The sequence below is a fragment of the Podarcis muralis genome, chromosome 2, assembly GCF_964188315.1.
Source record: "Podarcis muralis chromosome 2, rPodMur119.hap1.1, whole genome shotgun sequence".
NCBI lineage: Eukaryota > Metazoa > Chordata > Lepidosauria > Squamata > Lacertidae > Podarcis > Podarcis muralis.
The window spans coordinates 31020157-31043759 of NC_135656.1; the positions used below are offsets into that span (position 1 = coordinate 31020157).

Sequence of the window (23603 nt, forward strand, 5' to 3'; positions counted from 1 at the left end):
GAATGGTGCTAGTCAAAATCCCACCCTTTTAAAAAGACATGAAGAGGAACGCTAAAGGTATATCCACTTGTGGAGATTGCACCACTCTTTCGTTCTTTCTGTAATCTGAGAAAAGACAGGAGAACCCCAGGTTTGGTTTGGTTTGGTTTGGTTTGGTTTGGTTTGGTTTGGTTTGGTTTGGTTTGGTTTTTTGAGAAAGGATGGTAGTGACTGAGTGATGGCGTCATGTGGATATTCTGTAAAAAGTAAGTGAATGAAGCCTAACAGTTCCACAGTAAATGCCTGGTGTGGAACCATACTCAGTTCCCTTTCTCTTCCTTCCAAGTGCCTGGTCTTCATCCAGAGAGGGAAGGCCATGCCATTAGATCGGGGGGGGGGGTGTTTCCATTTATAGAAGGGCATTCATTTCTCCCTGCTATATTATCATGTAGCTGGTAGCTGTTCTCCGTGAAGTCAAGTACCTGAACTTTCAGCAGCAGAAGGAAATTCCGGACAGTGCTGGAAGCCTCTTTTCTCAGAATGAAACATTTCGGAAGTTTGTGGACAACTTAGATCTCATAGTTGGCTGGTATAACAAGGTATATCTATCTATCTATCTATCTATCTATCTATCTATGGAATAAAGAAGTAGCTGTGTATTTTTTCCTTTGGTTTGTAGTCTGCATTTTTCTGCAAAGAGCTCATGGTAGAATACATTATTCTCCCTAACCCCTATTTAATCCTCGTGTCAACCTTGTGAAGTTGATTGGGCTGAAGGGTAGTAACTGGACCAAGATGACCCAGTGATCTTCATGGTCCCTGTTCTAATCCATCACTCTTAACCGCTGTGCCAAGTAATGGTGTCTGAGCACAATGGGAAACCACTGTACATTCTACAAAACTTAAAGGAATAAGGCAGAACAAGACAGTACAGAAAGTCACTTTCTCTCTTTTGTTTATTGCTTTGCCTAAATCACCCACTAGTGTCCTTTGAGGTTCAGCAGATTAGCCCTGCAGCTGCTGAATCTCCTGCTCAGTCTAATCCTAATATCCTGCCGTTGATCCCAGCAGAAACTCCTTGTCAGGGGTCCAAACCTCTCTAAGTGTCTAGGATGGAGTCAGTGCCAATTCCAGGTTTTGGAGGGCCTGTGCTTAGATACCCTGCTTGGGTTCTACTCCCTCAGTGAGTCCACTTCCTCGCCTTCCTTATCACTGACAGCTGCTGCTGCTGCTCTTCCTCATCATTGGTACCACCTGCTTACTGCCTTTCCCTCTCATCACCACAGTCTGGGCCAGAGGGAGAAGCTGGTGAACAAGCAACTTGCAATGGTGAAGAGGAGATCAAGGGGTCTGTTATCAGTGGGCCCTCTGCTGAGGTGCAGGCTCTTGGCAGATGCCTGACCATGCTTGGTGCTGGCCCTGGAAGGGGTTGAGATGAGAAGTGTGTTACCTAAGACAGCACTATGCATCTCAAGCATCAGCATGATGAGCTCTGTGCATTACAATAAGCTGCTTGCTTTTAGATCAAGAAGACAATTTTGACAGTAGAACTTCCACTGGTCAAGGGGGAGCTGCAAGAAATTGACGTTGGCCTGAGAAAAGCTGAGACCAACTTGTACTGGAGCAATGAAGGTACAAAACTCTTGTCATTTATTTGTTACGAACTGTAGCCCACCGCCCTTCCTTTTTGAGTGCATTGATCAAACGATTGAAGTGCTCAACACCAGAGTTTGCAAGTTGAAGCCCATCTGCCTTCACATAAAATGGGCACCAACTAGTACCTCTTAAAGGAGGACTGGAGAACCGCTGAGCCTCCAGATATTGTTGGAGGACAACTCCTGCATCTGGGAATTGGATGTAGGCTTGTTCTACCTACTCGCCTTGAAAGGAAGTGGTTTGTAGCCTGGGGGCACTGCTGGATCTAGCACTGTGTCACATCAGGTACAAGTTGCCTCAGGGGGGAGGAATGCCTGCCTGTTAACAGCTCTAGACTAGCGTGCCATTCCTGGATTAGGGCAGCCTTGACATTCTTATAGTCTCTCAGCTAGACTACTGTAATGTGCTCTATACTGGGCCGTCCTCGAAGATGGTCCAGAGGTTACAGCTAGTGCAGAATGCTTTCAGGATTTGCATTGACTGCCTCTAAGCTACAGGGCCCAATTTAAGGTTTTGGAATTAGTATTTAAAGTCTTTCCTGGCCTGTCACACAGCTGTTAGTCGAATCAGCTTTTCCCATACCATCCATCCTTGGCCTTGTGATTTGAGGCGGCAGGGAGCTCGCCTGACTTGCTGTATGGTAATGCGAGAGAAGAACAACACCCCCTCCCCAAATACAGTGGAATACCCTTTTTCTTGGAAGTACAGATGGCAGAGACTTTTGTTGGAATTCTGCCAACAATAAAAAAAATCTTATTAACCACAGACATTTGGTGCACATTAGTAAGATCTCCCATTGCTTCTAGTATTCTCATGCTGTTGTTAATAATTAGTTTAATTAATTTATCATTGTAATCGCTGGTGTGCTTTTGATGTATTTGTTGTATTTTATATAAAGTTGAAAACCACCCTGGGATTGCTTTGATGGGATGAAGGGCAGCCTACAAATTTTAGAAGGGAATAAATGTTTCCCCGGCAATGTGCAGTTCAAGAAAAAGATGTGCCATTGGGTTTACTTATCATCACCACCTCCTGCTCCGTTTCTTCAATAGCTGCTACTTGCAGGGGGCAGACACACATTTCCACTTCTGCTATATATTACTGAAGAGAAACAGTCCAGAGATGTGGTCAGACAGCATCCCACTTCTCCCCATACTGTGTACTTTGAACCAGTAATCCAGAGAGGTCCCATTCGGAATTTTACTGTCTTCATCAGTGGAATGGGAGGATGTTGGTGTCAACCAACATTTTTGGAGATGGTAAAGATGTGTCCAGGGCAGCTGTCTACCAACTCCATCTGGTATGCTGGCTGAGACCCTACCTGCCTGCGCACTGTCTCGCCAGAGTAGTACATGCTTTGTTGTTGCCCACCTAGACTACTGCAATCTGCTCTATGCAGGGCTACCTTTGGAGGTGACTCAGAAACTACAACTAATCCAAAATGCGGCAGCAAGACTAGTGACTGAGAGTGGCTGCTGGGACTATATAACACCAGTCCTAAAGGATCTTCACAGGCTCCCAGTACGTTTCTGAGCACAATTCAAAGTGTTGGTGCTGACCCTTGAAGCCCTAAAAGACCTCAGCTCAGTATACGTAAAGGAGCATCTCCACCTCCATCGTTCAGCTCAGACACTGAGGTTCTCCTCTGAGGGGCTTCCGCTGGTTCCCTCACCGCGAGAAGCGAAGTTACAGGGAATCGGGCAGAGGGCCTTCACAGCAGTGGCACCCTCCCTGTGGAACGCCCTCCCTTCAGATGTCAAGGAGATAAAGAATTAGAAAACTTTTAGAAGACATCTGAAGGCAGCCCTGTAACAGGAAGTTTTCAATGTTTGATTTCTATGTTTTATGTATGCTGTAAGCCAGCCAGATGGGTGGTGTATAAATAATAACATTATTATTATTATTAAGGAGGTTAGATACAAAAGGCAAAGGGAAGCCTTGGGAGTCAGCTGCTAATTACTATGTCTTTTTCCCCACCATAATAACCTGACCAGATGTTATGGACTATATTCAGGAGATGCGAAATGTCTTATATGATTTAGAGACAAGAATTCAGAAAACGAAATTAAACGTGGAGAACATTGGGCAGCTTATGCAGGTGTGTAGCGTGTGACAACTACTGAATTCTACTAGGCACTTAAAAAAGAGAAAAAGATTCTCCTTTATAAATTTTTAGTTTTGCCCTTCGCCGGGTGACTTATTTTTTCAAGCTGCAGTCAAAAGACATGTTCCACATATCTGGTTCTTCTTACAGGAATGGTCAGCTAGTCCTTTGTTTGAAAGGAAAGACAATAAGGAGACAGCCCTCCTTGATCTGGATGGGAAACAAACAAACATCCACAAACGCTATGGAGCAATCAGAGATGCCGGGCAGAAGATCCAGGCTATGGTTGAGGTGAGAAAGAGTGAGTTTTCATAGGAGTTAGAACAGCAGACAGTTCTATGTAGGGCTTATATCTGGTAATTATTTTTTTTTACAGAGATTGTTCCCAGACGTGGGCGTTATATCACAAATGGTCATTCAAATCCCGTGTGTGTGTTTGTGTGTGGTTGCCATGTTAATTTTCACATATTTTCACTTTTTAAGCAATGGGCATTTGGTGCTATTCTGCCATTTGCTGTCCACACTGGTGAACTGATATTGGTGGAATAACGCACTGGAGGTGGGTTTTGTTATTGTTTCTGGTCCCTCCAACACTCAGTCGCTCCTCCCTCACCCTCTGCTGCCAGAAACAAAATGGTCAGGTGAAGCTCAGGCGAGAAGAAAATGTGTAGGGGTAAAGTAATAAGAGACCGCCCACCCACCAAAACAGCAGCACGCCCACAAAGCAAACCACTTGGGCAAAGAAATGTGCTAACATTGGTGACATTGGATGTATAGCAGGTTGTTTTTACTTATCAGATGTCCTGTGGTAAGCGACAATCCAGATTAAATTGGAAAATAATAATAATGCAATATTAATTTATTACTTGTACCCCATTCATCTGACTGGGTTGACCCAGCCACTCTGGGCGGTTTCCAACAGGAAGACAGGCATTTTGATAAAGACAATTTAATTTCAATGCTGCAAAAAATGTGCATGCACAAACAGCCCCAATTCAAGAGCAGACTTGCATCCGGGTGCACCCAAAACTTCTCTCAGTATACTATTCTGTATAAGCAAGTCCATACTCATGACAGGAAACAGTGAATATGATCGTGTATTTGACATCTTGTATCATGTATTTGACATCTGATCATGTATTTGACATCTTGACTACCCTAAGGATAGTTTCTCTCAAGTGAATTCCAGATCAACATTCCATCTGGTGGTAGTTCTGACATTATTGGTGTAATTCTGGGAGTTACCCAAATGTTTTATGAGACAACATTAGGCTTTTATCACCATTAAAGCATACATCATCAGGAGAAGGAATCTCACCTGTCTGTTACAATGCGTATCCCAAGTAATGATTTTTCTGTTTGCAGGAAAATGCAGAATTGTTCAAGGCAGACAAGACAACAAGAATGTGGTCTAATTATGTGGAATTCATAGATGAGATGATTTTAGATGGCTACTTTAAGTTTATCCGCAAATCGCTGCAATTTCTGCTCAGCAACATGTCTGCTGATGTACGTTGGTGAGCTTTCTGCGGGGTGGGAGGGTATTTCCTGAAGCATCAATTTATCAGTGGATATCAGTACCACATGCCAGAGCTTTGTCACCACCTTCTGGTTGCTTAATTTCAGAACTAAGTAAATTCAAGCTTTGTGAGCAAAAGAACTAAGGTTTTGCAATAGGAATCAATTAAGCAGGGTGTGTGCATGCAAGCATTTTTTCTTACTAAGACCCGCTTATTCTGGTATATGTATATTTCTAATTTTTAACTGAGGATTTGGTGGTGGAAGGTAGGAAATTCGCAAAAGGTATTGGAAGGGAAGTTTGTATAAATTTTAGACAAACTCCACTCCCATCCAGAGACATTATGGTTTCTGAGCATGCCTGTATATTATTTGCTAGTAGTGAATGCTGGTGTCAAATAAGTCCACAACTTTTACTGATTACAGATGTAAGCAAGCATTGGGTGTGTATTCTGAAATCAACTAGCCTGCCTGCTTGTTGATGGATATTAGGGGTTGACCACTGTCAACCCCTAGGGTTGAGCACCCTAGGGCCCCATCTGATCACCTGCAGTAAAGCCCTTCAGCCCCCAAGTTGGGCGTCTAGACTAAGGTTACCAGATTTTTTTCCAATGAATCCAGGGACACTTACTGTTTGCTATGTGCATGTGAATGCTGAGAAAGCTGTTAATCTGGGGACTGTCCCCGGGAAAACGGGGACATCTGGTAACCTTAATCTAGACAGGAAACACCCCTTCCAGACTCAAGGGGATACCCATTGCCATGGGATGGAGGGGCCCCCACACCCTTCTCTCCTTGACTTAAGTATCCAACCCAATGCCTTATCTACCCAAAAGTTGTGGTGATTTCTATGAGGTGGGCAGAAACTGCAGACAGGTCCAATTAGCCTGCAAGGCAAATTCCTCCCTGGCCCTGAATCCAACCACTGGGTAAATCCATAGCAAGGTCCAGCATAGCTAGGCCTGTATATCACCAACCAGGTGGCTTATTTAACTGTTAGAACAAAGGGACGGGGAGGGGGAATCCAAAGAAGGCTGCAGTGCCCTCTGCTCATTTTATCTCATAAATCCTGGCTTTCCCTTGCCTGAACCTCGGAGGGCAGTGGAGAACTAGCGCCATAAATTGCTACGTCAGCCAGAAATCCCGTCAGCCGGAAACCCGTGGGGAATGGTAATTGTATACAAAAAGGGCTAGTGGTTGTGGGGAACTGACAGAGCAGTAGTAAACAATACTTTGAACGCAAGAGTGAAGACTGACCAATAAAGAGCGCACCGGTGCATTTCAGGCTTCTGTAGCCCCTTTGTTTGAAGTGCGCATGGAGCTGTATAAAGATGAATTGAGGTATCGTCCATCTCTGGAAGTGGGAGCAGAGGAAGGTTTTTTCGAACTGGTGGAAAACCTGATGAACGATATCTATGATACAGCTAAGCTGATACCGCGACTGGCAAAAGGGAAGTCCAGCTATAAGGTTGGTCTGGGGCCTCCGCGCAGTGAGGCTTCTGTGGGTGCTAGGTTGACAACACCCAGTTTAAAGTGACATTCAAACTAGGCCAAGGTTTGTAATGGTACGTAGGATGTGTGGCTAGCATATACTTCATAAGGAACTCGTAAGCATTGCTTTCGGGTCCCATGTAATGATCAGTTTTATCATTTTTGTTCGCAAGAGAATTCCTGCGAACATGTCTTGTAATGAAAATAAAGCACAGGAACATATGTGTCTGTCCACAAGCCCAGAATTCTTAGCTGCCCCCAAACTCTTGCCATGCTTGCATCTGACTTCCAAGCAGCTATTTTTCAATGTTCTTTCTATTCTATAGAAGCCATTTTGGCAAATAAGAGATATATAAATAAAAGAACAAATAAATAAATTCATTTTGTTCCAGAAGAAACACATAATAACTGTGAAATAATTACCAATTCTCAGTGGACAGAAAGCAAGCAACGGCCATATTGGTAGGCATGCTTTGGTCCCTCTCTGTTTCCACATTTGACTATAGTTAAATATTTTCTCCATATGCTTGCTAAGGAAAACAATAAAGCAATCTGATTGCATACCCTTAGGACAGGAGGGTTGCAGTTGTCACCCACATATTTCCATTTAGGTTGTAGGCACAATAACTTAAAAAGAAAAATAAAATTAAAAGAAAACTTCAGAATCCGAGGATTCTAGGCAAGCCAGAAAATTTAGTCCTAGAAAGTACAGCTGGGTTGCAGAGTGTGAATTTGACTATTCAGAGTTCCAGGTCACCTGTAAATGCTACAGGGAACATTGGTCAGTCAATGTTTGTGTGAGTATGTGAATGTTGTTAAGTTATCTCTTGGCATGGATACTTTGTTCATTTGGAATCTGGTGAACGTAAGATCTAAAGATCTACCTAGTCCAGCATCCTATGTTCCAGCCAAGATGCTAGTGGGAAGCCCATATACTCGGCTTGTTCTTTTGTTTTCGTGCCTCCATTAATGATTCCCTGATGCTTTCAGGTTGACCTAGAAGACATGGGAGAGTTGATGGAGATACGAGAGGAGATTGGGAACATTGTGGTCAATGCCATGAAACAAGGTGAAGAATACGAAGATTCATTTGAGAAATATTCGTACCTTTGGATGGATGATCCCCATGAATTCATGCAGCGCTTCCTCACTTTTGGCCATGCTCTAACCACTGAAGAGCTGGAGTCTCACGCAGAGGAGTACTTGCCTCATGTCGCGCCCACCCTTGACCAGTTTCAGCTACAGGTGAGGGTTGGAGTATGTCTATACGTTTCATCCAAATTGATGTGTGTGTTGAGTTCTCCATGGCACAAACTCCATCTTTATAACCCTACATCATCCCTCATGCAAGTGAGTAACATTGGAACATCCCTATTGCTTTCCTCTTTCCTCTTTTCTCCTCCTAGTCCCCATCTTTCCTCAGCAATGCACAAATCTTTGGGCATTTTCACACTAAAGATGAGTAAAATCGCTGTTTCTTACATCACCAGTTGGCAAAACTGGCATTGTCAGGAATGCACATAAAATTTATCTTCTACGTTCTTATTACACTTTTTAACAATCGACTCACACCCAGCACAAATAACTTGGGAGAAGCTTAAAGGAGTTCTTACGTGTCCTGTGTGTAAGTGGTTTTATCCCCTTCATAGCCCTGTACGCTGCCCCCCCCCCTTCCTAGTATCTTCACTAGGGGATTGTAAGTCCCCACTCACAGAGCAAAGCAGATTAGAATCCACCTGTCAGGGAGAGACACAAACTCTGAACTCAAAAATTCGAATAAAGTAGGTTTTCCTCTTAGGGCACTCTAGAGGATTTCCCTCTGTTCCCGTTACTGATGTGCATGTAGAAATTCTGCATCACAAGCTATCGCATCTCGTCGCCCCCTGCTGTTTCTAGATTGACACTTATGAGAAGCTCTATGAAGAAGTGTCCAAGTTTGAGAATACCAGAGTGTTCAACGGTTGGCTGCAAAGTGACTGCCGTCCCTTCAAGCAAGCGCTCCTGAATACCATCAAACGCTGGAGCCTGATGTTCAAACAGCACCTCATCAACCACGTGACCACCAGGTAGGGTGGGGAATAATCTTGTCAGTTTCCAAGCTTTCCATTCCTACAGCCCCTCTCCCTGCATGTACGGTAATCGGCCACAATCAGCCAGTGCTCGGTTTACAAATCTGTGAATGCATTCTTTGAATCAGCACCTGTTATACGCAGCCTAAGTATTTTTTGTGTGAAAAAGCACTTCCTTTGTCTTGTATCACCCATCGTAACATCCAGTTTTAGTGGATATGTTAAGAGAGAGGGAGAAAAGTGACTTGAGACCTACTTTTATAAACCTCTATCAGGTCACCCAAGGGACACGGGTGGCGCTGTGGGTAAAAGCCTCAGCACCTAGGGCTCGCTGATCGAAAGGTCGGCGGTTCGAATCCCCGCGGCGGGGTGCGCTCCCGTTGTTCGGTCCCAGCGCCTGCCAACCTAGCAGTTCGAAAGCACCCCCGGGTGCAAGTAGATAAATAGGAACCGCTTACTGGCGGGAAGGTAAACAGCGTTTCCGTGTGCTGCGCTGGCTCGCCAGATGCAGCTTTGTCACGCTGGCCACGTGACCCGGAAAGTGTCTCCGGACAGCGCTGGCCCCTGGCCTCTTAAGTGAGATGGGCGCACAACCCCAGAGTCTGTCAAGACTGGCCCGTACGGGCAGGGGTACCTTTACCTTTTTCATCAGGTCCCCCAATTACAAAAGCCCTGCTTTGCAACATGAAAGAAAAGGTTAGATCCCAGAGCTGAAGAAACTGGTGTCAGAGGAATCCCAGCTTGGGCAATTAATCATATTGGAATTAGCTTTCTAGACGTGGGTAAAATTTCAGCTGCTGTTGCTTCCATACTGCCCTTCAACCAAGGATCACAGCGTGGTTTACTACATAAAACACTGCATTTGGCTCACAGTTGTGGGATCAATAATATCTTTCTCTCCATACTCATAAGATCTCTAGAGGTCCAGAAAAATTGCAAGAGGGCAAGATGGAAATGGTTAGAAAGTGTTGCTTAAAACTAGGGCTGCCATATTTTGAAGAGCAAAGAAGACACATTTGCAGTTTATTATTTTTATTTTAAATTGTTATTATAAAGCCACACATATACTCCAAAAAAAGAATGAGGATCAGAACAAGAAAATATTTTGAATATTCAGCCAACTCAGTGTTTGTTTGTTTTTAATTTGTACCAGAGACTGAAAGTAGCTCCACACTTGTAACAGTGATTGCATTCACTATGAGTGCATTGGTGTTACATTCATGTATGGAGACCTTAACATATAATGGTGCATGTTTTACATTCTTGCTTCATGTATTTGCTACTGTTACGAAAGCCACATAAAGTGCAGAGTGAGCCACTCTGATTGGGCTGGCATAGCCAAAAGTAACTACCCACCAGCCGGTGAATGAGCAGAGCAGTTCCCCCACTCGCCACTGCCACTCTTGAGCCCGAAAAAAGGGGGTTTGGATCAGCCTCGCTTCCCTCCACCCACTGAGCTGGTTAGCCACAGGGCAAGGGCGGCAAAGCCCCAGGCAGCCTTCACTTCCAGTTACCAGGGCTCCCGGGCATATCCCTCCATGGTTTCCAGCCTCAAGCTCTGTGGATCACGCAACAGGGGAGAAGAACAGCACAAGGACCGAATCATGGGACAACCATCTATTGGGCAGCTCTAGTCATGTGAAAGATGCTAGGCAGCCATTTCCTCTTCAACTCTAACAACAGGAAAGGTGTATATGTGTGCAGTGGTACCTTGGGTTACAAACACTTTGGGTTACAAACTCCGCTAACCCGGAAGTAGTACCTCGGGTTGAGAACTTTGCTCCAGGAGGAGAACAGAAATCATGCGCTGCTGGCGCGGTGGCAGCGGGAGGCTCCATTAGCGAAAGCGTGCCTCAGGTTAAGAATGGTTTCGGGTTAAGAACAGACCTCCAGAACAAATTAAGTTCGTAACCCGAGGTACCACTGTATATATTATGTTATGTATATGCATAACCCAGACATTTTGCTATATTTTAAAAATCCACCCAGAAAGAAATTTTAAGGCTGAAGAAGGGTGTGTGTCCGGGAAAAAGAGGGCATATGGAAGCTCTAAGTTTATTTATGGTAATTTGGTACCTTCTCAAAGTAGTTAGAGGTTGTTATCCCTCTCCTCCCCCCCCCCCCCCCCAGGATGCCATCCTCTTTCCATAATGAGAAAGAACTAAATCCAATGTTTTGTTCCTTGTACTGTTAAAGTTAACCCCAACTGGAACCTTTTCCATTGCAGCCTTCAGGATCTTTCCACTTTCATGAAAGAAGTCAATGCAGGCTTAACCAAACCTGTGAAGGAAGGTGACTACGATGGGCTTGTGGAAGTGATGGGACACTTGATGAGGGTCAAAGAAAGGCAGGTGGCTACTGACAATATGTTTGAGCCTCTAAAGCAAACCATTGAGTTGCTCAAACTATATGGAGAAGAAATGCCTGAAGAAATCCATATGCAGTTGCACGTGAGTTATTACAAATGGTTTTCACTCAATACATATTTGTTCATCTTTCATGTTGCCATTTTTTAGTGTGATCCAATGACCTCAATGCTTTGTAGAAGACTAAATAAATATAGTGGGAAACCAGGCCAGAAATAACACCTCAGGAAAGTTCATGGGAATGTATCTGATAAACATAATCTGAAAGTGATCACAATGTTGCCCACGATTGAAGCCATTGTGCATTACAATCTATTTGATATGATTGATTTCGCTTTGGACGTGCAGCATCATAGCATTTATCCATTATTATTAACAGAGTTGGGGGGGGATTAAGTTCAGAAGTCTGCACATTTCCGCAGACCCTTACCAAACCAAAGTGTGTTTCCTTCTCCTCATATTCAGATTTCCCCCCCTTCTTACCCTTCCTGCATTTGTTTTACCAAGCAAGCCCTCCCCCCCCCCAGCCCCACAGTGCTCTGAGAGGTTTGAGGGTTCTTCTTTGTTTGCTCTTAGGAATTGCCAGAACAATGGAATAACACCAAAAAGCTATCATTCCAAGTCAAGCAGAATGTGGCTCCTCTGCAGGCAAATGAAGTTACCATTATCCGAAGGAAATGCCAACAGTTTGAGGTACCTTTCTCTTGCAGTGCAAGGTATTCTCTGCTCAACTGGCATGCTGAGCTCCCCACAGACCAAACATTCAGGGGGACCTGTAGGCCGAAGGCACTGACAGATGGGCTGCCTACCAACCATAGTCTCAATTTGGCAGCTGTCCAGAATGGACAAATCCATTCTCTCAGTTTTCCAGTGTGCAGTTTGCCACGTTTTTGCAACATTCCATGAAAATTCATCAGTGTTTCAGTGCACGTTTCTCCTGATAGGCAAAACTGCATATGAAAATGTGTCTTAACATACACATTTTTGCAAGCAGTTTTCCTTAATACAATGCCTCTTTTTTCTATTTTCTTAATTACCTGCATTTTTATCCCTGTTGTATACATTTTGTACACATTCTTCAGCTGAATTTTGAGAAGTGTGAATTTTGAATGGTAGCTGTCTTTCAGTTTGTGCGTTGTTTTGGCAAGTGTGAGTTAACATGCAGCTTAACAGACTTTCCATTTAACAGACTTGCCTCTTCCAGAATCTATTAACCTTTCAATAAAGTGTCAATACTTCATTTTTCATAATTTCTTCTCCCATCGATCACTGTAATAATATCTATGAAGGAGGGACGGAAGGAATGTCCTCAGAATATTGCATTTTCAGAAAATTTAAGAACCGGTCCCATAGAAGTGTTTAATATTAAATATTCGTAGCATTCAAATTCATTAAGTGTCCCCATTGATATGGAGGAATGTAACACATGAAAATGCAAACCAGGCTGAATATCCTCCCCATCCCTAGCAGCAGCAATAGCTGCTGCCTCCATTTCTAATTCTCTCCAGGGCAGAAACCTAGGTAGTATGTATGGAGGTCCTGGGCTGCCCAGACGACAAGACCCCCCTCTTGGCCTCACTGATGTGGTCCAAAGGAAAATAAAGCCATATGTTTGGCACCACCTTGGCTGCAGGAGTTGCTGGAAGGAGGCATACCAGATGCCATCCAATTCCGAATCTACTTTGTTGTAAGATGCTGTGATGTCACAGCATGTAGTGGGCAGTGAGAACTTTTTAAAAAGAGGTGAGGTTGTAGCTCATGCTTTGCTAGTGTCTTGTCTTGCCCCACAGCCTGTGTCCTATTGTGAATGTTTTGGGCAGAACCCTCTGCTGCTGTTTCTGTAGATGGCGTCATCCAGATTGATCATAATTCTAACCTTGAGCCGCAGCCAACAAACTCCTGCCTTCCAGATGTGATGCTATGCGATCCTGCTTTAACTAGGATATTCTGCTCTCTCTCTTCTCCTCCAAACCCCTGCCCCCTCCAGATTAAGCAGCATGAGTTCAGGGAGAAATTCCGAGAAGAGGCACCGTTCACTCATGTTGATCCAGATCCATATAAATCCCTCAATAAGGTAATTTACTACAAGTCAGGAAAGTCAATATGGGCAATATCTAGGCCTTCCTCAAATGCCACCTATTATAGTGTGCTTTTTAGTGCCATAGTAAAATAGCATTTTCAAAAACTGGCTGAGAAATTTGGACTCAGTGGTTTCTCTTTCTTGGGGGCTGCATATGCATGTGGTTGCCAGTGACGAGTAGGGCATATGCCACCAACCATGCGTGAAGGAGACTTCAGTGGAGCAAAAGGTTAATCTAACTTTCCGGGCATGTTAGAGGGCATATCCCAGAAGCACATTGCAACATTACGCTTTCCAGTGCTGTACCCTTCTTGTTTGCTCTTTGCGTTCATCTGCCTGCAACTTTGACTAACCCACTTTCCATTTAATGCTTCCAGCAACAAAGAATGATCACCAATATGGAGAAAGATATGGAAACCCTATCCAAATCTGCAGGCTTGTTTGAAGTGTCTGTCCCAGATTACAAACAGCTGAAGGCCTGCCATAAGGAAGTGCGCTTGCTCAAGGAGCTCTGGGATATGATTGTCTTGGTAAGACTTTGACCTTGTAATCTTAGGAAATGTCAGGTAGGGCAAGTGAAAGAACTCTGCATCCAGAGGTTGAATTCTACCATGAGGAAATGAGAATAATGATGTCAATACCCCAATTGCTCTCATTTTTTTTATGGCTGAATTGAATCTTTTGCACCCCATTCGCTGCACTGTGGTTCCGATCTAGATCAGTGCCACCATGACTGCAAATTACTTTGTGGAGGGGGGGGTCCCGTTGAGCGAATGCAATCTCCCCCCACAATGCTGATTGGGGGGCGGGGGAGGGACTCACAACAGGGATCCAATTTGGATTGAGCCTCCTGCACTGACAATTGATAAAAGAAAAAGCTTGCACTCAATGGCAAGCTATATAATAAATGTTACCAGTAGTTTGGCCCAAAGTCTTCATGCTTCCTCATCCAGGGCAGCTCATGTTTAGCTTCCTTTGGAACTGCTTGCCAATTGAGGGAATTGGGAGCATGTAATGAACCCTATGACTGCATTGTGATAATGGAAGAAATGGAGTTGTGGAGCAAAGGACGTTGTTGGCAGATAGGGCAGGAAGTGATTTCCAAGTAGGTTCTGCTCCCAGTACCACTCTGATAATTTCCCCAAGAACAAAGGTAGTAATTCAGTGACTCCTGGGTGTTTTCTGTATTTACTTCTATAGAGCTCGCATGCTGTTGCATTCAAATGCAAGCTTGTTCATGTAGCCCTTAAATAGCATATGGTGAACATGGCAAGGGTACTCCCTTCCTCACAACATATGATCTGACATTTTATGGAGCTTCGGCTTTTTAATTTATTAAAGTTTACTTCTCCATCTCCAGCACAGAAACACCCACTGCCTTTTGTAGAAAGGAGATGGGATATACTCGCAGTGGATAGAAGTGAGTGGTAGTAAAGGATTTAAAAATAAAATCCATTTCCCCCAACGTCTAGAAAGGTCCTACTGTAACAGTTCTGTTCCCCTTTGAGATGCAAGATCTGTTAATGTTTCCAAATAGTCGCATTGTAAATATTCTATTCAGCTAGCGAAAACAGCGAAAAATATGATTCCCCACCCATTCAGGTCAATGAAAGTATTAATGACTGGAAGACAACCAAGTGGAAGGAAATTAATGTCGAGCAAATGGATCTTGATTGCAAGAAATTTGCTAAGGATGTGAGAGCCTTAGACAAGGAAATGAGAGCATGGGATGCTTTTGTGGGACTGGATAACACAGTCAAAAATATGATGACCTCTCTCCGAGCTGTGACTGAGCTCCAGAATCCAGCTATTCGAGACAGACATTGGAAAGAACTGATGGAGGCCACACAGGTAACTGATACAAGCTACAGTGAGTATCTACAATTTTCCATTCATCCGTCTGTCGCCAGCTGATCCGGCTCCGTTTCCAACTTTTACTTCTGTAACAGGTGAGGTTCACCATGTCTGAGGAGACGACGCTTGCAGATCTACTTCAGCTGAATCTTCACAAATTTGAGGATGAAGTTCGCAGTATTGTGGACAAGGCTGTGAAAGAGTCGGGGATGGAAAAGGTACTGCTCTTGCCCTAGCCATTCCATGCCCATCAATCAAATGCAGCTTTCAGATACTTCCTGCTTCTCACTCCTATAAAAATGCTAAAAGATAACGCTTCATTTCCTACATTTGGAAGTAGATCTGAGATAGGCTTCTCTGACTTTAACATTACAGTGGTACCTCGGGTTACATAAGCTTCAGGTTACATACGCTTCAGGTTATAGACTCCGCTAACCCAGAAGTAGTGCTTCAGGTAAAGAACTTTGCTTCAGGATAAGAACAGAAATCGTGCTTCGGTGGCATGGCGGCAGCAGGAGGCCCCGTTAGCTAAAGTGGTGCCTCAAGTTAAGAACAGTTTCAGGTTAAGAACAGACCTCCGGAACGAATTAAGTACTTAACCCGAGGTACCACTGTATTATTCCTGATAATATTGTGCACAGGTGAAACACATGGAAATTTTAAGTTTCTTACTTCCTCCTTTTATATACTGCATTTCCTCTTCGAAATAGACGTGCATAAAATTTGATAAGGCTGCACATGCCTTATCATCAGTTTGTTTATCCATGTCTTGGGTGGTGAACCATTTTCAGCCAAAAAGCCACATCTCTTGGCGAGCACCATTTCAGTGTTGACATGGCAGTGGTAACTGAAGCCAGAGGCAAAAGCAGGGAGAGCAATGGATGTGACTGTTACACTCCAGCCACATGAGTCTACTGACTGGGATCAGAGAGTGGAACCACCATATTCCAATGCTTAAAGAACCACACTGTCTTCTGGTTCTTTTAGTGCTCACCACTAAAGCCCTATGCAGCTCAAGGCCTGGGTACCTGAAGGAGCAACACCTGCCAAGGTCATTCATGGAGGTTTTCCTTCCTTTGCCATCTGAGGAGAGGCAGATGGTGACCAGGGAGAGAGATTTCTCAGTGGTGGGCCCCCGCTTAAGGAATTCCCTCTCTAGAAAGGCTCACTTGGTGCTTACTCTGTTATCTTTTGGCATAGGGCAAATCCTTTTTCTTTTTTCTTATTTTTTTGTTCTACGTCTTAACTGGTTGCAACGGCTGCTCTGTTGCTATTTTTACTATGATATTATTATGACTGATTTTTGATTTGCTGTATTTTGTGTATTTTATTGTTTAAGTCTTTTATGAGTTCCCCCCTCCCTCAGAGCCGTTTGACTGACAGATGTTATAGTATAGTTTGACAAAGCCCGTAATGTGCTGAATTTTGCAGTATGTGGCAGGATTATAGACCGTTGGGTTCTTTTTAATAACAAAATTATGTGTTCTGCCTCCACGGTCGGAAGCAGTACCATTAATTGGCAGTGGAACATGCTCCTTCAGAGTATATTAACCCTTAAGAAGCGCTAAAGTAGTTTCAGAAAGGGAGAGTGAACAATACCATCATAGTGCCTCTTCACTAATTCTTGGAATTTCATGGACATTTTGCAAGTTTTTAGTTTGAAATCTTATCAGGTTAAAAATCTTTCCTGGCTGCTTTTGTTTGAAGGTATTGAAGGCTCTTGATAGTACCTGGTCAACTATGCAATTTGAACACGAGCCCCACCATAGAACTGGGACCATGATGCTCAAGTCTGATGAGGCACTGGTAGAGACCCTTGAAGAAAATCAAGTGCAGCTCCAGACCCTGATGACTTCAAAGTATTTAGCACATTTCCTTCAGGAGGTCTCCAGCTGGCAGCAGAAATTATCTACAGCTGACTCTGTGATAAGCATCTGGTTTGAAGTCCAGAGAACCTGGAGCCACCTAGAAAGCATTTTCATTGGCTCAGAGGACATTCGCAATCAGCTCCCAGAGGACTCCAGGCGCTTTGATACCATTGACAAGGATTTTAAGGTGGGCATGGCCCTTTACCTGCCCTAATTTTCACATGCAAAAACGACAAAAACTGGAGCAGCTGACAAGTCCATCCTCTTTTCTTGCAGGAATTAATGGCTGATGCAGTAAAAACCCCGAATGTGGTTGAAGCAACAAATAAACCAGGTCTCTATGACAAACTAGAGTCCTTGCAAAAAAGGTAAGGAAGGCGTTATTTTCCTGCTTGATTTTGTCAAGTGTAAGCAGCTGGCTGGATTTACTTACTGAGAGAAGAAGCAAATCACAGGCTGCGTAAGTTCAGTTATTTAGGACAGGGTTCTGGTTGCAGTTTCTTGAATTAAGAGGTCTTTTAATTTTAGGCCCAGAAAGACAGTTGCAGATGCCTATTTATCAGTGGTTTGTTTTAAATGGCAGCAGGACTGGCCCTAACATTGGACAGAGTGCGGCAGTTGCCTCAGGCAGCCAAGTAATGTGTTACTTAATTTGCATTTTGATTTTTACTTCCAGAGATGAAACTTGTGTGCTATGCACCATGAAGTGCTGGGGAATAGCATTTGTCAGTATCTCTCAGGCTTGCACTGAATGGCAGCCCTGTCATGGTGCAACCATTATTCGGAACTGAAGAGAAACAGAGCAGGCACCATGACTACCATTTTCAAAGGAGGTGAAATCTGCATGTAGCAAAACACCTAAGCTGGGATCTGGAATCCAATAGCAGCTCACCCTTCATACCCTGACACCTTTTCTGCCTGGGTCTCGACTGCTTTCCATGGTATCTCCTGGCATCTATAATGACCCAGGTGTAATTAATGTAAACATCCGCGTGAATAAGCTGCTTTAACACTTGGGCTGAGCATGTATTCCTTTCAATTAGAAGTGTTCAGATGTCAGTCAAATGATGAGGATTAAAGAGGCTTTGAAAATGGCCTGTGGTAGCGAACATAGAAAGCATAATGTGAATGCCAGGTTTTATAACTTCCCTTGATATGACATCTGAAGCATCTCAGTGGAGCAGTGCAAAGCACCATTTGCTCCCAGTTTAGAGTGCTTTTGTTGTTTGTTTGTATAGACATAGAACTGTCTAGTTAGTTAGTTAGTTAGTTAGTTAGTTAGTTAGTTAGTTACATTACTGAGCATCCTGTACAGCAGTGGCACTGTGCAGCTAATGATGATAAACACAATGCTTCTCCCACACTCTCTTGTCCAACTTGCCTTTTATTAGCTTGGCACTCTGTGAAAAGGCTTTGGCTGAATACCTGGAAACAAAGAGACTGGCTTTCCCCAGATTTTACTTCGTATCGTCTGCCGACCTGCTGGATATTTTGTCCAATGGCAACGACCCCGTTGAGGTAGGATATACATTCATGGAATGCTTGGACTTTCTTAAGAATTGTTATATTAAAAAAAAATGGGGCCTTGAATCCCAGAGCTTTTACTAGAAATCCGACTTCATCCGAGGCTAAATCACAGATAACTTGGACCTGTACTCAGTGGGAGCTGATCGGCAACTGGGGAGAGGGGCTGCAAACCCAGTGAGATTTGCACATCTTTGGCATGCAGCAGATCCCAGGTTCAGCCACAATGTCTCCAGTTTAAAAAGGTTTTCGGGTAGTGGGCTGGGAAAGACCTTGGGGAGCTATTGGCAGTCACAATAGTGGCCTGGTTGGAGTATAGGAGATCCTATGTAGCACAGATATTTTAGATTGTTCAGTGCCCATTTCCTTTAGGCTTTCTAAAACGGCTTTCTTTTTAGAAACATTGCTCATACATCTTCATTAGTCCTCTTCTCCCACCGCTTCTATTTCTATATTTCTAAACTTTGTATCCTAACAATACCGCAATCATCTTCTTGAAGGTATCCCGTCACTTGTCCAAGCTATTTGATAGTATGGCCAAGCTGAAATTCAAATTGGATGCAAAAGAGCAGCCTCTGAAGGTTGGCTTGGGAATGTACAGCAAAGAAGACGAGTATGTTGATTTTGACAAGGAGTGTGACTGTTCTGGACAGGTTAGTGGATATTATTTTAAATTCACTATTGGTCATGTAAACGGAGAGCCAGTGTGGTCTGGTGGTTAGAGTTTTTTACTGGGACCTGGGAGACATGGGTTCAAATCCCAACTCAGCCGTGAAGCTCTCTGGGTGACTTTGGGCCAGTCACTGCCTCTCAGCCTAAACCTAACCTCACAAGGTTGTCGTGAGGGGGAGAACCATGTTGGAGAGGAGAAAAGGTGGGATATAAATGAAATAAGTAAAGGAAAATAAATAACCATGAGAGTTTTGCTCCCTAGGTGGAGGTTTGGCTAAACCGAGTGCTGGAGAGAATGCAGAGCACGTTGCGCAAAGAGATTTCTGAAGCTGTGGTGACTTATGAGGAAAAGCCAAGAGAGCAATGGCTATTTGATTACCCGGCACAAGTAAGCAAAAAGGCTAGAGTCAAAATGCAATGTTTATATGTTTAACCTGTGAAGTGCAAAGAAAAAAGGAACAGAAACAGATGTTCATTCTAATAAGGAGTAAATATAACCAGAGGAACAAAGTGGAGCCATTCAGCATGCTTGTAGGATTAGGCCTTTATAAAGTCTAGTAGGCAGTGTAGTACCCCCCAGATGTTGTGGACTACAATTCCTATCAGGCTTCTGCCAGCATGACCAGTGGTCAAGGATGCCCAGGGGTCAGCTGGAAGGCACCGTATGACCAGTTCTTTTCTAGTCACTCATCCCACCAGAGCTGCACATTTGGGGGTCAAGGGGCAGAGCCTGAATTAAGGACAGTTCTGGCATTTCACCTGGCTTCACCATCTCATAGGTCTCGTTGGCTGTTGTTGCAGATTGCTTTAACATGTACCCAGATCTGGTGGACAACGGAGGTTGGCATTGCCTTTTCACGACTGGAGGAAGGCTATGAAAACGCTATTAAAGATTACAATAAGAAGCAGGTACATAACAGCAGCCCCCTCTGATTTTGTCAGACTGTGTTCAGATTTGCAGTGGCAAATTCTTCAGCAGAATAGTAGGCAGTTTTTTGTGTCTACAACATATCACACAGATGTCATCTCAAGCTCTGTCGCTGAATGCAACCGCTGGAGGAGGAAGGGGGTGCGGTGGGTGTGGCCTGCCTTGCCCCAGGTGTCATCCCTGAGGGGGGATGACATCACCGCCCCGCCCCCAGGTGCCAGAGCAGCTAGCTCCGCCTCTGAATGCAACTTCCAGTTTTGTGTGGGGGTTTTTTTAGACGAGTAGGTGCAGCAAGCCTCTAGGTCTCATGGTTGTTAAAGATTGGAAACCGCTTAAATATGTTTATTTTTCTTTCCCCAGATTAACCAGCTAAACACATTAATTACACTACTCATTGGGAACTTAAGCCCAGGAGAGAGAATGAAGATTATGACAATCTGTACCATTGATGTCCATGCCAGAGATGTCATTGCCAAAATGATTTTAGCAAAGGTATATGCAGTAAAGACTGTGAAATCATACTTTGCTTTTTGGAAGCACACATTTTCTTAGAACCTTCTCAAGCCACTTTCGCATAGCAACGTGGTTCTCTTCACTCATTCTTCAACCATCCTTTACTTAGTGAAAGCTAAGGACTAGCCCTGTATCATTTCCAGTGAATAAGATTTTCAAAAATGCAAACTTAAGTCCTATCAAGACTCCCCCCAAAAGGATTAAATAGTCAATCCACTATGCCTGCTTTGGGGGAGTTACTACATTTGAGTTATTAAAGAATATATTGCCCATATATCGAAGACCCTGAAGAAGTACTTTTGCATTGGGCTTCTGATAAATATTTATCAGCATGTAGAGGGTGTGGTCTCTCTTTCTGGTGGTTTGTTGGGGGGTAAATAATCTTTATAGGCTCTGAAGTAGAAGGCTATTCAATCTGCGCTTATGTCTAGAAAGTTGCCAAAGGAACTAAGTATGAGGTCTCTGTGGCGCAACGGGTCAGTGCGTCTGGCTGCTAAGCAGAAGGTTGGTGGTTCAAGCCCACCCAGGGACGGCTGTGGGTAGGATTCCTACGTTGCAAGGGGTTGGACTTGATAATCCTTGGGGTCCTTTCCAACTCTACAGTTCTGTGGTTCTATAAAACTTTAAACCATTAGGAGCCTCCTACACATAAAAGCTTATGTGGATAGCAAAGGAGCTAAGCAGGAACCACCGGAAATTTATTATGGTTTCGCATTTGGGTTGCAGGTGGAAAGCTCCCAGGCATTTACCTGGCAGTCTCAACTTAGGCATCGTTGGGATGATGAAAAGGGACACTGCTATGCCAATATATGTGACGCTCAGCTCCAATATTCCTATGAGTACCTTGGCAACACTCCACGGCTGGTGATCACGCCACTCACTGACCGGTATGAGCTGCTTAGCTTGCAATAGCCTTCAGCCTGGCCCAACGCATGTTCTTAGGGCATGTGCTGGTGAGGATGATGCCAAATGTCTATCTTTTTGCAGGTGTTACATCACCCTGACACAGTCCCTCCACTTGATCATGGGAGGAGCTCCTGCAGGCCCTGCTGGCACAGGGAAGACAGAGACCACCAAAGACTTGGGAAGGGCAGTGGGGATCATGGTGTACGTCTTCAACTGCTCTGAGCAAATGGACTATAAGGTAAAGATCTAGCCAGTAAAAGTAACAGTGGGTCATATCTGAGTCCCTAATTCAGACAAAAAGCACCCAAAGTCATCCCCGAAGTCAGGAGTGTGAGGTAAACAGCAATCCATTCAGAGGTATAATTACACTTTCCTAGAATTTTGTGTACCTGCAGGGACATCTGTTATTTTTTAAAAACATTGTACCTTTTTCTAACACATTACAGCTTTGTAGAATAAAATGGGCACTGTAAAACACTGAGGTGCTCTTCTGCTGGTTCCCTCACTATGAGAGGTGAAGTTACAGGAAACCAAGCAGAGGGCCTTCTCGGTAGTGGCACCCTCCATGTGGAACGCCCTCCTATCAGGTGTCAAGGAGATAAAGAACTACACAACTTTTAAGACATCTGAAGGCAGGCCTGTTTTGGGAGGTTTTTAATGCGTGAAGTTTTTATTATGTTTTAGATATGCTGTAAGCCTCCCAGAGTGGCTGGAGAAATTTATACCCAGTAGGGCAGGGTATAAATAATAACAAATTCATCATCATTATTATTATTATTATTATTTATTACAGACACAGATCTACATTTTGTTTCAAGTACAATCATACCTTGGAAGTCAAACAGAATCTGTTCTGGAATTCCATTTGACTTCTAAAGCATTCAAAAACCAAAGTGCGGCTTCTGATTGGCTGCAGGAAGGTCCTGCAGCCAATTGGAAGCCACAGAAGCCCCATCAGACGTTCGGCTTCCAAAAGAATGTTCAAAAACCAGAACAGTTGCCTCCAGGCTTGGATTGTTCGGGAGCCAAAACTTTCAAGAACTAAGCTGTTCGAAAACCCAGATACAACTGTATACCTTATTATATCGCTAAAAGCTTCCTAGAAAACAAGAGGCTGCTCGTTCCTTCCAGCACTTCCTCTCTTCCCACCCATCTGTTCTTGTGCTACAATGTGTTTTCCTGTGTTTTAAAATATAGCAAAACAATACATAAACAGGATATATTAACTAGTTAATTGATTGAATGTGATGGTCCACAAACAAATGCCTGTGCCTTTCCTTTCTAGTCCTGCGGAAATATCTACAAAGGATTGTCCCAGACAGGTGCATGGGGATGTTTTGATGAATTCAATCGGATTTCGGTGGAAGTCTTGTCCGTAATTGCTGTACAGGTAAAGATTCTCCTTAGGTTTCCTTTCATTGTGTGCAAATAGCCTGGATTTCATAGTCCTTCCAGCTTTCAGTCAAATGCTGGCCATTCGTCTCTAGGATCAATACAAGTCCCCTGGGAATGATAGGCTGTAAGGAGGAGGTAGCTATTTCTATTCTGTCTTTGGTTTGCCACAATCAGCACTTTTCCATTCCTCTGCAGTTCAGTTTCCACTAAAACCTACGCCATTTGTCTCACTATCTGCTATGACTGAAACTTACATAATGCAATGTAATGGGATGTAATGAAATGTAATTAATTTAACTTATTAAATTCTGCTGCGGCCCAATGGATTGGCTGTTCTAGGTGACAGTTGAGGGAGAACCCTGATGCCATCAGTGTCACATCTGCAACCAGCCAGATTTAGCATTCTGGTAACATTATGAGGTCGGGACACAGGTGGCGCTGTGGTCTAAACCACAGAGCCTAGGGCTTGCCGATCAGAAGGTCGGCGGTTCAAATCCCCACGATGGGGTGAGCTCCCGTTGCTCGGTCCCTGCGCCTTCCCACCTAGCAGTTCAAAAGCACGTCAAAGTGCAAGTAGATAAATAGGTACCGCTCCAGCGGGAAGGTAAACGGCGTTTCGGTATGCTGCTCTGGTTCGCCAGAAGCGGCTTAGTCATGCTGGCCACATGACCCGGAAGCTA

The 23603-nt window shown here is 43.9% G+C and overlaps 1 protein-coding gene and 1 non-coding gene across 3 annotated transcripts in view; both read left to right on the plus strand.

The window, feature by feature from the left end:
* The window catches only part of DNAH17 (dynein axonemal heavy chain 17), an 85005-nt gene that overhangs the window by 3651 nt on the left and 57751 nt on the right, over positions 1–23603 (plus strand). For both annotated transcript variants that reach the window (XM_028715420.2, XM_028715430.2), the window contains exons 6-29: positions 432–578; positions 1503–1611; positions 3630–3733; positions 3890–4030; positions 5105–5248; positions 6543–6725; positions 7739–7993; positions 8645–8814; positions 11045–11267; positions 11760–11876; positions 13171–13257; positions 13641–13793; positions 14866–15114; positions 15213–15335; positions 16825–17172; positions 17262–17353; positions 18377–18503; positions 19010–19162; positions 19444–19569; positions 19983–20090; positions 20470–20601; positions 21349–21509; positions 21610–21766; positions 22814–22918. In XM_028715420.2, coding sequence (XP_028571253.2) covers positions 432–578; positions 1503–1611; positions 3630–3733; positions 3890–4030; positions 5105–5248; positions 6543–6725; positions 7739–7993; positions 8645–8814; positions 11045–11267; positions 11760–11876; positions 13171–13257; positions 13641–13793; positions 14866–15114; positions 15213–15335; positions 16825–17172; positions 17262–17353; positions 18377–18503; positions 19010–19162; positions 19444–19569; positions 19983–20090; positions 20470–20601; positions 21349–21509; positions 21610–21766; positions 22814–22918 — 3714 coding nt within the window. The remainder of the gene's footprint in view (positions 1–431; positions 579–1502; positions 1612–3629; positions 3734–3889; positions 4031–5104; positions 5249–6542; positions 6726–7738; positions 7994–8644; positions 8815–11044; positions 11268–11759; positions 11877–13170; positions 13258–13640; positions 13794–14865; positions 15115–15212; positions 15336–16824; positions 17173–17261; positions 17354–18376; positions 18504–19009; positions 19163–19443; positions 19570–19982; positions 20091–20469; positions 20602–21348; positions 21510–21609; positions 21767–22813; positions 22919–23603) is intronic.
* Positions 21081–21154, plus strand: TRNAS-GCU (transfer RNA serine (anticodon GCU)). Its single transcript has one exon. It is a non-coding gene; the product is annotated as a tRNA-Ser (tRNA).